This window comes from Nerophis lumbriciformis, linkage group LG15 (assembly GCF_033978685.3).
Source record: "Nerophis lumbriciformis linkage group LG15, RoL_Nlum_v2.1, whole genome shotgun sequence".
Classification (NCBI taxonomy): domain Eukaryota; kingdom Metazoa; phylum Chordata; class Actinopteri; order Syngnathiformes; family Syngnathidae; genus Nerophis; species Nerophis lumbriciformis.
The window spans coordinates 31,379,385-31,392,694 of NC_084562.2; the positions used below are offsets into that span (position 1 = coordinate 31,379,385).

Below are 13,310 nucleotides of genomic sequence, written 5' to 3' on the forward strand. Positions count from 1 at the left end.
GCTGCCACAGCTGACGATAGCACAGTTGTAGCGCTAACATGAAAACGGGGCTAATAATCTAGACTGTGATTCCAATTCCATCTGTTCATCAATCATCATTCATTATCATTCATTAGTGGTAATCACCTTACATTACATACTGTACATGCAATCTTATCATTTAAAATATATGAAATAAGTGTGTGAGGCATATTTAGGTCTTAAACCCTAAACTTACTATTGATCAAGCTGCATTCAGTACACAGTTGTAGTAAAAATGTTAAGTACATGGCAAATTTGTTTAAAAAAAAAAGGTGGTTGTTTGTAATACATGTGTTAAGCTATTGGGATTATTTTTGTCTTGTTGGTCTATTGCAAACTTCTGTAAGTGTATACACTTTGCAAATAAATGTAATTTACAATTAGATTGAATCATTTTAAGTGCAACTGTAAGTTCAAGTAATATTTTGATACAATACTTGACAGTAACTGTATTAATTTAAAAAACATAGCAGAAGTTTCTATTGCTGTGAGAGTTCATGGAAAAGTCAAATGTCTCACTGTGGGATGGAGACACAGGCTTCTGCTGATGGGTCACTGCAGGTTTTGAAACAGGGACTAATGCAAGAGTCGTATCTCCACTGGCAACGTGGACCTGGTGGGGCATCTGGGCCAGAGCCTTGTGGAAAAAAACATAATTACACAATATAGTATTTTAGGTTAAAAAAAAAAGTTTCACATTGTTTTGTTTCGTGTACTAATCCTTAAGATGGACACTTTTAGGCCCTTTGTTTTATTAAACTTTACTAATATTGATTAACAAAAGAAAAGTTGGGACAGAATGAACACATATTTATCTCAGATCATCTTTAGCCAAATAATAAATAGCTAATACAAAGTAGACATTAAGAAGGGGTAGGACTAAATAGCTCTGCTTCTCCCTGCTCCTTTTCAAACATGTAGAATTGTAATGGTATGGTTTATTTGTTTCACACATGCTTAAGGTACATACATAGATTATGTTTGCATGACTCAAAATGCCCAAAAAAGGAATATGAAGAAGCAGAATTGTGCAAATATAACCAAGTGATGACCCTCGTTAAGCATGCTTGAAACACGTACACAATGTTATACCATAACATGCTGTAAACAAAGGCTGCCCTGTTTTAGCTGCAATGAGACTGCAGCCAGACGTGATGACTTTTGACCCCAATTGACAATCACAGCAGTTAAACCCCTAACAGACAGCTGAGTGAAACCCATGCATAGAAATACTTCATCAGGCTGACAAAAATACATGCAAGTACATACTAATAGAGAAGACTGTTGAGTTGACGGAGAGAGAAATCTTTTTTATTCTATGTTGTTTTTTTGATTACTATAATATCTTTACTGCGCTCAAACTTCTCAGTTATTGTTGTTTAACTATACAGCTTCTTCACAAAGGGAGTCAGTGATTAGTACCTGTCAGTCTGAAAAGAGTAGCCTTGCGGAAGCTGTCAGTGTGACGATATTTGAGCAGGTGGAGGTGAGGGATGGAGGCGTGTAAAAAGAATCCTGACTTTGCTTGGGACTCCAGGGAGTCATAGCCTGAGAGCCATGTGGCCCTGTGAAGCACGAAGGTGGCTCTATCCCAGAATTCCTTGCTATCTTCCCACTTATCCAGCTTCACCTGGCCACCAGGGCTCACACACAGGAAGTGATTGGGTCTGTTCGCTGCTTCAAAGGAGATCCGGGATGTGTCTGCTCAAAATGAAGACACATTGATAAAACAGCATTTCCTATTTAATGTGGACTTTCTGTCATCATCCATAAACAATAACCAGATTATGATCTCAGGACTTTTTTCATCTTGACCACACTGGTGCAGAGATACAATATTGTGTTAGCAACTAAGATGCATTTAAACCACATCACATCCTTACTGCCAAACAAGGAAAATAAACACAATGAGAAAAAGTAGTCTATTTTGACTTGAAGGTAAAACAACCCAGTCACACCATGTAAAATGTTTAAAACCCTGAGTAAATAAAAATATCTTGAATGTGTTTTTATCTTATTTTGGAAGAAATCAACCAGACTACATGTAACCTAATTCTACATTGTGGATGGCTGCATAACCAAATGGGTAATGGGCAGGAATGTGACGAAACACTCATCTAATGAAACAAGTTGATATTGGATATTGGATTTACAAGCGCAAGACATGATTTTAACAATAATTTTAAGCAGGGACACCATGTAGAGTGGAGACAATTAAAGTGGCTCTTGATTGGCATGTTTTGTTTGGGTGGGTGTCGCGTTTTGTTGGGGTTGGTGAATTCCTGAGTGTGCCTCTGCTTTAAATACAACTACTATGGCAAGGTTTGCATGCACGACCTACTGTATGCATAGAAGCTTTTAACTGTTGAACTTGTTTCCACAAGAAAAGACTTATATGAAAAATGATAAAAGTCAGAAGACAGTAAATACAATTAAATGTCAGGGCAGAATATGTCAACACAAGAGTATTATTTTACACCATAGTTCAAACTGAAGCGGGCGAAATGGAATTGAAGCATTTGACGGCAAATGTCTGTGTTAAATGTGCTCTTCTGTGCACGACAACTGAGACAATCCTTTTGAAACAACTTTAAAAACTCATGCGCGTGTGTATATGTTGGGTCATTTCAAAATGTGTTTTAACTAGTTCAGCTTCATGCTATCATATGCTAATAAAACTCTCAGGTACAATTTTTCAAACACTGTCTGCTTGCAGGAGGTCCTCTCCCAATATTATAGCATTGTTTTTTTTCTTTATCTGTTTGGATTTTTTCTTCTTTGTTGTTCCGGCCAAACTGTTTGCATCCCCCATCATTGCAACGTGCCCCCATGCATGGCCCACTTTGGAAACCACTGGTTTAGTCTACCAAACACAAGAAGAAAAAGCAAATAGAACAATTTACCGTGTGGTCGGGCTCTGCTGAGGCCTGGCGTCATCAGAAAATGGGAGAAGGTGCCAGTGACGTCACTAAAGTTTCCTCGTTTCACAATCACAGCGCTGCCGGACCTGCTGGCAACCAGCACCATTGTGCGGTCTCTGAAAGGAATCAATCTGAAGGGGCCTTTACCAAGAACTGCAGAAAGGACGCTGTGTTATTGCATGTTGTTGGAGGGAAATTATAGACAAATACCTGTCACTAAAAACATTATCTTCAACCAATTATGAATGAGTGATTCATTGATGATATCCATCTCTAAATACATAAGCAGGATGCCCAGAAGAAAGTTGATGAATTAAAAAGCATGCATTTCCATCCATATCTGTTAAATAATTGCTCTATAATACTGTATAATACTACAGTTATTACATGTTTAAAGACAGAGATCCCAAACTTTGTTCTGTAAACTTGCAGCATGTCTCTCATGCATGTGTCTTGGTGTGTTTTTGGCTTTAAAATCACTCCCAACCTGCGTATAGTGGCCATCTAACTGTCTACCACCGCAAAGCCTGGCTTTAAAATGGTTCCCAACCTACGTATAGTGGCCACATGTCTACCGCACCAAAGCTTGGCTTTAAAATCACTCCCAAACTGCGTTTAGTGGCCACCTGTCTACCACTGCGAGGCCTGGCTATAAAATGGCTCCCAACCCGCGAAGAGTACAGCATTTTCTTGCAGTTCTTTTTTTTATCCTGCCGCGTTTATCTGATTGCAACATTTTAGTTTTGCAGCTTTTTGCCGTTAAGTGTGCTTTATAGTTTTTGTGTGATTTTAGTTTTGGATCATTTCTGTTTTGAACATTTGGACGTTCCGGCCACTGTAAAATGCAGTTGTTTTTTGCTTTCTTATTCTGTCATAATTTTAAAAAAGGACAAAACAAATCATACACACTCATTCTGATCGGAAGCGTGCTTTACTGTAAATCAATCTTCTCCTAAACTACACGAGAGCAGCAGCAGAGTACAAATGAGAAACTAGAAGAAAGACAGTGTGAAGTTGAAAAAAGTGGAAAGGCTGCTATACCTTTGTTGTAGAATTCACAATCATATGCTGCAGAGGGAAGCATTGATACAGTTAATAAAAACAATTATTAGCAATTGTAGAGTCCAAAATACTGGCAATATATTATTATACAACTTTTTTCATAACCACATAAAAACAATCAAGTAAACCAATGAACTAAACGTGGTGTGTTTTAACTTACAGCATAGAGAGGGAGAGCGCCAGTCAACAGGAACACCCTGGTGACAGCACTGTTGGGCGTACACTGCAACACTGGTGCAGAAACATTCGCAGTCGCCTCCCCGACTGCAGCCACATGTGTCTGCCAAGCAGTTCATGTAAAACCAGGTCACATCCACCTGAGTAGAAGGAAATAGTTTATACTTTAATCTCTTACGACTGGCAGTGGATGTTAGGTAAAGAAAGTAAAATGTAATGAAAAAAATGATTGTTAAATGGTATTTATCATCACATACATTTACAGATGTAGTTGCCTTGAGAAAATGCTATTACACTCTGTTGTCGCAAGCACTTGGCTGCCATAATGTCATGTACTACACTGTACGGTATAGTCCAAGCCTGTCAATGTTCTCATTTCATACAGATCATTGTATTAATTATCAAGGCATTGAATCGATCACAAATTGACTGTCCAGAGGACCTTTCGCCTCTCATCTGAACAAGCTTCATCGGTTCATGCTCACAGATTTGGATAGGACCGATCTAGTCTGAGGCCACGGTGCATGCCCAAACAAGGATGATTTCACTTTATTGTGGCCTCAAACAATAGTTGTTATGATACAATGAAGTGAGGCCTATGGCAGCAGGCATTAGGATGAAGGCACCCTCGCATTCCATTTAGTTGTATCAATTGCCAAAGGCGCACCTGAACCCAAAAGTGCCTGTTGTATAGTTATTTGTTTTGCAAAAAAATAGAGCAAACCCTTTCTTGTCTTTAGAGGATACATTCTTTGGATCTTCACAATGGCCTCAGACTGGAGCTGACCTATCTAACTTGTTTAAACTTGTATGGATGTTAGAAATGATAACATGTCACTTAAAACAAGGGTTCTTAACCTTTTTGACCTTGGGGCCCAACTTTTCCACTAAAGAGGGGCCCAGGGCCCACTCAAATATTAACACTGAATTAGTAATCTTACACTTGATTTTAATCATATTCAATAAATATATCTAACCTACTTACAGTTTACAACCTTGTCAAATGAGATGAAACCTTGTGTTGATTACAAAGATTAATATTAATAACATACCGTAAACCTTGGGTTTAGGATGATTAGCAAAAATATATACTGCATAAGTAAAAACTCATACATAACTGACGAAAAATAAATTTACACAAAATGATGTTGCGCTAAAATAAATAAACAAAATTAATAATGAATATGTCAACTGTCAATACAATTAAAGTGCAAATGAAAATACAGTTTTACCACATTAGTCATAATTTTTGCGCTAAAGAAACTTCTCTAAGACTTTAGTGGTGGAAAAGTGTATTACAAGTGAGTACCGCTGCGGCACAACAGACATTTTTTTGGCGTCCCTCGATGCGCTTGCGTCCCAACTACGGTTAAGAAACACTGGTTTAGAACATTACCTGTATTGTTAATAAAGTTTTTATAATGTATTCGAAATATAATATTGCACTTGAAATTGTTTACATTATTTCAAAATGTACACACTTTCAATGGAGAGTGGCGATTTTTAATATTAGATGTGATAAGCTAATTAAATACGTTTTTTTCTATTGGTTCATCGAAATCCACCGCAAGTTTATAAAATAAATAAATAAAATTTACGTCAAGAAATAGACAATTTTGAGCGAAACTAATTGACCTAATTGGGAAATGTTGTCTTAAAAGTTGAAAAAATTAAAGGTTGATCGGATTGATCCTTGAGAGGAATGTGTTTAAAAGAAATCTGCAGTAGTTTCAAAGTTATTTAAGAAACATTTTCCTCATCTATCACCAAAAATAATGAGAAATAATGGATAAATAGCTTTTTGTGGCCAAGTATAGAATTTTTATTACAACATTTGAGTGGTATTGATGTGGATTTTTGCAGTGCGACATGGTTTTGGAGTGTGTCGTGTAAATAGATATTACCCAGGCATTGTTATGCTCATGTAGTTGGATGTACTGTATGTTCATTTATACCAGTGGTGCCTCTCAATTATTTTCTGTTACGCCCCCTGTAAAAAGAATAAAATATTTCACGCCACTCTCTACTCTCCACCGTGACTGTAAATAGCATCATTTCTAAGATTATATTCATATTAACATATGAAAACAAAAAATGTATTAATATGGATCAATTTACAATAAAAAATAACTTTATTATCATTGTTTTACAGTCTGTAAGAGAACATTTTTAAAGTGCATCACTTTATAGAGGGAATCCTTATTTAAACCAAAAACATTTTTTCACTGACTGGAACCATATGATACCAAAAATTACAATTAAATGAACTCAATAATTAGCAACATTAACTCAGCAGCACAATATACTGTATCAAAAACTTTAACCTACAAAACAGAAATGCATAAAACAATTGGTGCAGATTTTTTTTTAAATCAAAATGAGGAAATCAGGATTATTGACAACAATGAGCACGTTTTGTAGCGCACAGCTGGTATCACAACGCTATTTGAGAAGAACTGATTTATACACTACTAACAAAATGTTAAGGATATCGATTTAATTTCTCCTGTAAAGGTTACAGTGAATTTTAGCCTCATCCTGAAATTTATAATAGAAGCCGAAACTATAGGTGTGTGTGTGTGTGTGTGTGTGTGTGTGTGTGTGTGTGTGTGTGTGTGTGTGTGTGTGTGTGTGTGTGTGTGTGTGTGTGTGTGTGTGTGTGTACATATACAGGTAAAAGCCAGTAAATTAGAATATTTTGAAAAACTTGATTTATTTCAGTAATTGCATTCAAAAGGTGTAACTTGTACATTATATTTATTCATTGCACACAGACTGATGCATTCAAATGTTTATTTCATTTAATTTTGATGATTTGAAGTGGCAACAAATGAAAATCCAAAATTCCGTGTGTCACAAAATTAGAATATTACTTAAGGCTAATACAAAAAAGGGATTTTTAGAAATGTTGGCCAACTGAAAAGTATGAAAATGAAAAATATGAGCATGTACAATACTCAATACTTGGTTGGAGCTCCTTTTGCCTCAATTACTGCGTTAATGCGGCGTGGCATGGAGTCGATGTGTTTCTGGCACTGCTCAGGTGTTATGAGAGCCCAGGTTGCTCTGATAGTGGCCTTCAACTCTTCTGCGTTTTTGGGTCTGGCATTCTGCATCTTCCTTTTCACAATACCCCACAGATTTTCTATGGGGCTAAGGTCAGGGGAGTTGGCGGGCCAATTTAGAACAGAAATACCATGGTCCGTAAACCAGGCACGGGTAGATTTTGCGCTGTGTGCAGGCGCCAAGTCCTGTTGGAACTTGAAATCTCCATCTCCATAGAGCAGGTCAGCAGCAGGAAGCATGAAGTGCTCTAAAACTTGCTGGTAGACGGCTGCGTTGACCCTGGATCTTAGGAAACAGAGTGGACCGACACCAGCAGATGACATGGCACCCCAAACCATCACTGATGGTGGAAACTTTACACTAGACTTCAGGCAACGTGGATCCTGTGCCTCTCCTGTCTTCCTCCAGACTCTGGGACCTCGATTTCCAAAGGAAATGCAAAATTTGCATGGTTGGGTGATGGTTTGGGGTGCCATGTCATCTGCTGGTGTCGGTCCACTCTGTTTCCTGAGATCCAGGGTCAACGCAGCCGTCTACCAGCAAGTTTTAGAGCACTTCATGCTTCCTGCTGCTGACCTGCTCTATGGAGATGGAGATTTCAAGTTCCAACAGGACTTGGCACCTGCACACAGCGCAAAATCTACCCGTGCCTGGTTTACGGACCATGGTATTTCTGTTCTAAATTGGCCCGCCAACTCCCCTGACCTTAGCCCCATAGAAAATCTGTGGGGTATTGTGAAAAGGAAGATGCAGAATGCCAGACCCAAAAACGCAGAAGAGTTGAAGGCCACTATCAGAGCAACCTGGGCTCTCATAACACCTGAGCAGTGCCAGAAACTCATCGACTCCATGCCACGCCGCATTAACGCAGTAATTGAGGCAAAAGGAGCTCCAACCAAGTATTGAGTATTATACATGCTCATATTTTTCATTTTCATACTTTTCAGTTGGCCAACATTTCTAAAAATCCCTTTTTTGTATTAGCCTTAAGTAATATTCTAATTTTGTGACACACGGAATTTTGGATTTTCATTTGTTGCCACTTCAAATCATCAAAATTAAATGAAATAAACATTTGAATGCATCAGTCTGTGTGCAATGAATAAATATAATGTACAAGTTACACCTTTTGAATGCAATTACTGAAATAAATCAAGTTTTTCAAAATATTCTAATTTACTGGCTTTTACCTGTATAGACATAAAAATATCAAAATACTGCATACCCTTCCTTTGGTGTGTGCAAAGTTTGGACACCCCTCCTTTAGTTATCTGCCATATAAGATGTTGATTATGCAGTTGTGTGGCTGTTATTCAACCACTTACCACTGGATGGCAGGCCTGGAAGACTTCACTGAGCAGAACTGCACACCGCAGCTTGGCAAAAGGCTCTCTTAGGGGACTGAGGGTGCATGGCTGTCTCATATCTGGGCTACTGACACACTGAAAGCAAACAGATGAGGAGGCAGTGGATTATTATTAGGGATTAAAATGTATGTTGTAAATAATTACAAGATAATAATTTGGAGAATTCTAATACAACTAATAGTATATAATGAAAATGTCTTACCCAAACCCTTCTGTTACAAAGACAATTTGTGCATTACTTACCTCTGTTGTCATCCAGCTGTTTCCAAACTCTTGTGGAGTTGTCGAGTCAATGTTGTCGGGAGTGCGCATCTCGTTCACTGTCTTCAAGTCAAAGTTTCCACACAGACCACTCAACTTCCCCTGAACACACCGTTACCAACACTTTATCATTAACACATGGAACCGCACTACAATTAATTAGTCTAAAACCAGAATCTAAAGCAATAAGGTAAAAAACAAAATAAGGAACAATACTACTTTTTCTTTTTGTTTTGTTTGTTGTAGTTGTTCCTTTCTGTGCCGTTGTGTCATCACATTTATTTTAAACCATCCATAAATGTTATACATTCAGAGTCAGAGAGACTGAATCAGTTTAACATTTTCATTTGAGTTCAAATTTCTAGATATTATTGCTTTAAGTGTAGCAACCAGACCTGTCAGAAGCACCAATAGCATGAACAGCGGGAAAAAAATAAATGCAAATACTGTAAAAAAAATATGCAAAGTTTAATTTTGGATACTAATAAAGTAACCTAACCAGATCATGATATCCATTTTAAAACAAATGTTTGAAGCTAATGAGCTATATTTAGGTGATTATAGTCTAACTGCTGGACAAGTCGCCACCTCATCACAGGGCCAACACAGATAGACAGACAACATTCACACTCACATTCACACACTAGGGCCAATTTAGTGTTGCCAATCAACCTATCCCCAGGTGCATGTCTTTGGAGGTGGGAGGAAGCCGGAGTACCCGGAGGGAACCCACGCAGTCACGGGGAGAACATGCAAACTCCACACAGAAAGATCCCGAGCTCGGGATTGAACTCAGGACTACTCAGGACCTTCGTATTGTGAGGCACATGCACTAACCCCTGTACCCCGTGCTAGTGTGTGAATGTGAGTGTGAATGTTGTCTGTCTATCTGTGTTGGCCCTGCGATGAGGTAGCGACTTGTCCAGGGTGTACCCCGCCTTCCGCCCATGTGCAGCTGAGATAGGCTCCAGCACCCCCTGTGACCCCAAAAGGGACAAGCGGTAGAAAATGGATGGATGGATATATGAAAGGGGCCCATTTCACAGGCTTTTAAAATGTATTGGATGCAGTGGCGGGCCGTGCATTTCCTACCGAGACCTTTAGTGATGTCCGAATTCAGAGATTACCTCTCAAAATACCATAATTGATGTCACCACATGACCATTGCTGGAGAAATACTATACAGGAACACATTTACACCCAACTGGGCATTGGAACACGTCAACAGTATAGAAAACTGGTTATTTTCTGGCACATTTAAAAAGCCATTAAAACGCATCAGCAATTAAAACATATCTTATGTGGTACTGTCAAAATTAAAAATGCAATAAACATATTAATAGTGAAAAAATTAAATATTTGAACTCACAATTAGTAGGACCTATTCAATGTTGTATAAGCCAGTGGTACCCATCATCCATCCATCTTCTTCCGCTTATCCGAGGTCGGGTCGCGGGGGCAGCAGCTTAAGCAGGGAAGCCCAGACTTCCCTCTCCCCAGCTACTTCGTCCAGCTCCTCCCGGGGGATCCCGAGGCGTTCCCAGGCTAGCCGGGAGAGATAGTCTTCCCAACGTGTCCTGGGTCTTCCCCGTGGCCTCCTACCGGTCGGACGTGCCCGAAACACCTTCCTAGGGAGGCGTTCGGGTGGCATCCTGACCAGATGCCCGAACCACCTCATCTGGCTCCTCTCGATGTGGAGGAGCAGCGGCTTTACTTTGAGCTCCCCCCGAATGACAGAGCTTCTCACCCTATCTCTAAGGGAGAGCCCCGCCACCCGGCGGAGGAAACTCATTTCGGCCGCTTGTACCCGTGATCTTGTCCTTTCGGTCATGACCCAAAGCTCATGACCATAGGTGAGGATGGGAACGTAGATCGACCGGTAAATCGAGAGCTTTGCCTTCCGGCTCAGCTCCTTCTTCACCACAACGGATCGATACAGCGTCCGCATTACTGAAGACGCCGCACCGATCCGCCTGTCGATCTCACGATCCACTCTTCCCTCACTCGTGAACAAGACTCCGAGGTACTTGAACTCCTCCACTTGGGGCAAGATCTCCTCCCCAACCCGGAGATGGCACTCCACCCTTTTCCGGGAGAGAACCATGGACTCGGACTTGGAGGTGCTGATTCCCATCCCAGTCGCTTCACACTCGGCTGCGAACCGATCCAGTGAGAGCTGAAGATCTTGGCCGGAGGAAGCCATCAGGACCACATCATCTGCAAATAGCAGAGACCTAATCCTGCAGCCACCAAACCAGATCCCCTCAACGCCCTGACTGCGCCTAGAAATTCTGTCCATAAAGGTTATGAACAGAATCGGTGACAAAGGGCAGCCTTGGCGGAGTCCAACCCTCACTGGAAACGTGTCCGACTTACTGCCGGCAATGCGGACCAAGCTCTGACACTGATCATACAGGGAGCGAACTGCCACAATAAGACAGTCCGTTACCCCATACTCTCTGAGCACTCCCCACAGGACTTCCCGGGGTACACGGTCGAATGCCTTCTCCAAGTCCACAAAGCACATGTAGACTGGTTGGGCAAACTCCCATGCACCCTCAAGGACCCTGCCGAGAGTATAGAGCTGGTCCACAGTTCCAGTGGTACCCCTCGTCGTCTTATTATTCGAGTGGAAATGGCGAGCATTTCATCGCAAGAACAGCTGAGCTAGCTTCCGGGGTTGGCCAACATCGTATCACAAGATGTAGTTTCTCTTTAAATATCCTTCTTGAAAATGGCCTTGCAAATATATATCTGCCACCTAATCAACGTTTTGTTCTTCTTCTCTGCTATCCCGGTTTAGCTGCGGCGCAACACTTACCGCTTCCTGCTAAATTTAAATTTGTGAATGGATACTCACTTTGGAATGACAAGTGAGTATCCAATCACAGTGTCGTTAACATCAGGCTACTTGGATAGGCTACGGTCAACAACTTGTGATCTGATTGGCTATCGCAACTGTCTCTCAACTCTCTATGTTCTCAAATTAATCCGCTAACGATCCCGGTGAGTATCCAATCACAGGACGCATAAATGTCACATTCAACGTGAGGCCAGCTAGAAGGCCTTACTGACAACAACTCGTGATCTGATTTGCTATCGCAACTGTCTATCACTGTATGTCTCCAATCGCTTACAGTGCACAGACGCCCGCATTGTTGATTCTGAAGGCCTCTGGCAGATTTGGTACAGCATGGCAACATAAGCTAGCTGAATTCTGATTGGATACAAACTAAAAGTAAAAACAACAGCACTGGAACGAGCGTAATATGACCTGAAGAGAATATGAATACGTTTAGGTATTTAAGGAAAGTAATATAAAAAATAATTGTATCTTTAATTATGATCATGATTTCTGGTTATGTTAGGCCAGCAGAGAAGGCCTTGCTGGCACTGACGGCACACCACTGATTGGATCCCAGTGCACTGTAGTAAGTCTCTAGTGATCAAATATTACATAAATCAGGTTGTGAACAGGGATAATCTGCATTTCTTGCCTATTGGCAAAAACATCTACTCTGTTGTAATTGGTCAGGAGTCGGTGGTCGGAAACACTCATAGATTTGATTTCCAAGGTTTTAAAAAAAATAATGTTTTAATCCTCCATTAGTAGTTTGTAAAGTAATTGTCAGAATGAATCCAGTAAGATCCACCACACAACATCCGGTCCTAGCCCCCAGCAAAGGCAACAACAAAACCCTGCCCTCCAACCACGGGAACAAAAAAGAGAGTTAAGAGTGCCGAGAAGAAGAAACGTATGGTTAAAACAAGGACACTGGCAATAATCTTTCTTATCTACCGCATGGTGATGTACAGTACAGTGTGCACAATGTCCTACACAAAGTACAAACCCCGTTTCCATATGAGTTGGGAAATTGTGTTAGATGTAAATATAAACGGAATACAATGATTTGCAAATCATTTTCAACCCATATTCAGTTGAATATGCTACAAAGACAACATATTTGATGTTCAAACTGATAAACTTTTTTTTTTTTGCAAATAATCATTAAATTTAGAATTTGATGCCAGCAACACGTGACAAAGAAGTTGGGAAAGATGGCAATAAATACTGATAAATATGAGGAATGCTCATCAAACACTTATTTGGAACATCCCACAGGTGTGAAGGCTAATTGGGAACAGGTGGGTGCCATGATTGGGTATAAAAACAGCTTCCCAAAAAATGCTCAGTCTTTCACAAGAAAGGATGGGGCGAGGTACACCCCTTTGTCCACAACTGCGTGAGAAAATAGTCAAACAGTTTAAGAACAAGGTTTCTCAAAGTGCAAATGCAAGAAATTTAGGGATTTCAACATCTACGGTCCATAATATCATCAAAAGGTTCAGAGAATCTGGAGAAATCACTCCACGTAAGCGGCATGGCCGGAAACCAACATTGAATGACCGTGACCTTCGATCCCTCAGACGGCAC

General features: G+C 40.3%; 1 protein-coding gene across 4 annotated transcripts in view; it reads right to left on the minus strand.

Moving 5' to 3' along the window:
* otog (otogelin) overlaps nt 1-13,310 on the minus strand; it is a 143,086-nt gene that overhangs the window by 36,165 nt on the left and 93,611 nt on the right. For all 4 annotated transcript variants that reach the window (XR_009816807.1, XM_061975031.2, XM_061975030.2 and 1 more), the window contains 7 exons: nt 8,858-8,977; nt 8,573-8,689; nt 4,165-4,321; nt 3,984-4,010; nt 2,925-3,095; nt 1,444-1,722; nt 541-658 (listed from right to left, as the gene is read on the minus strand). Coding sequence is in view for 3 of the 4 variants with exons in the window: in XM_061975031.2 (XP_061831015.1) it covers nt 541-658; nt 1,444-1,722; nt 2,925-3,095; nt 3,984-4,010; nt 4,165-4,321; nt 8,573-8,689; nt 8,858-8,977 (989 nt within the window). In the remaining variant the exon portion in view is untranslated. The remainder of the gene's footprint in view (nt 1-540; nt 659-1,443; nt 1,723-2,924; nt 3,096-3,983; nt 4,011-4,164; nt 4,322-8,572; nt 8,690-8,857; nt 8,978-13,310) is intronic.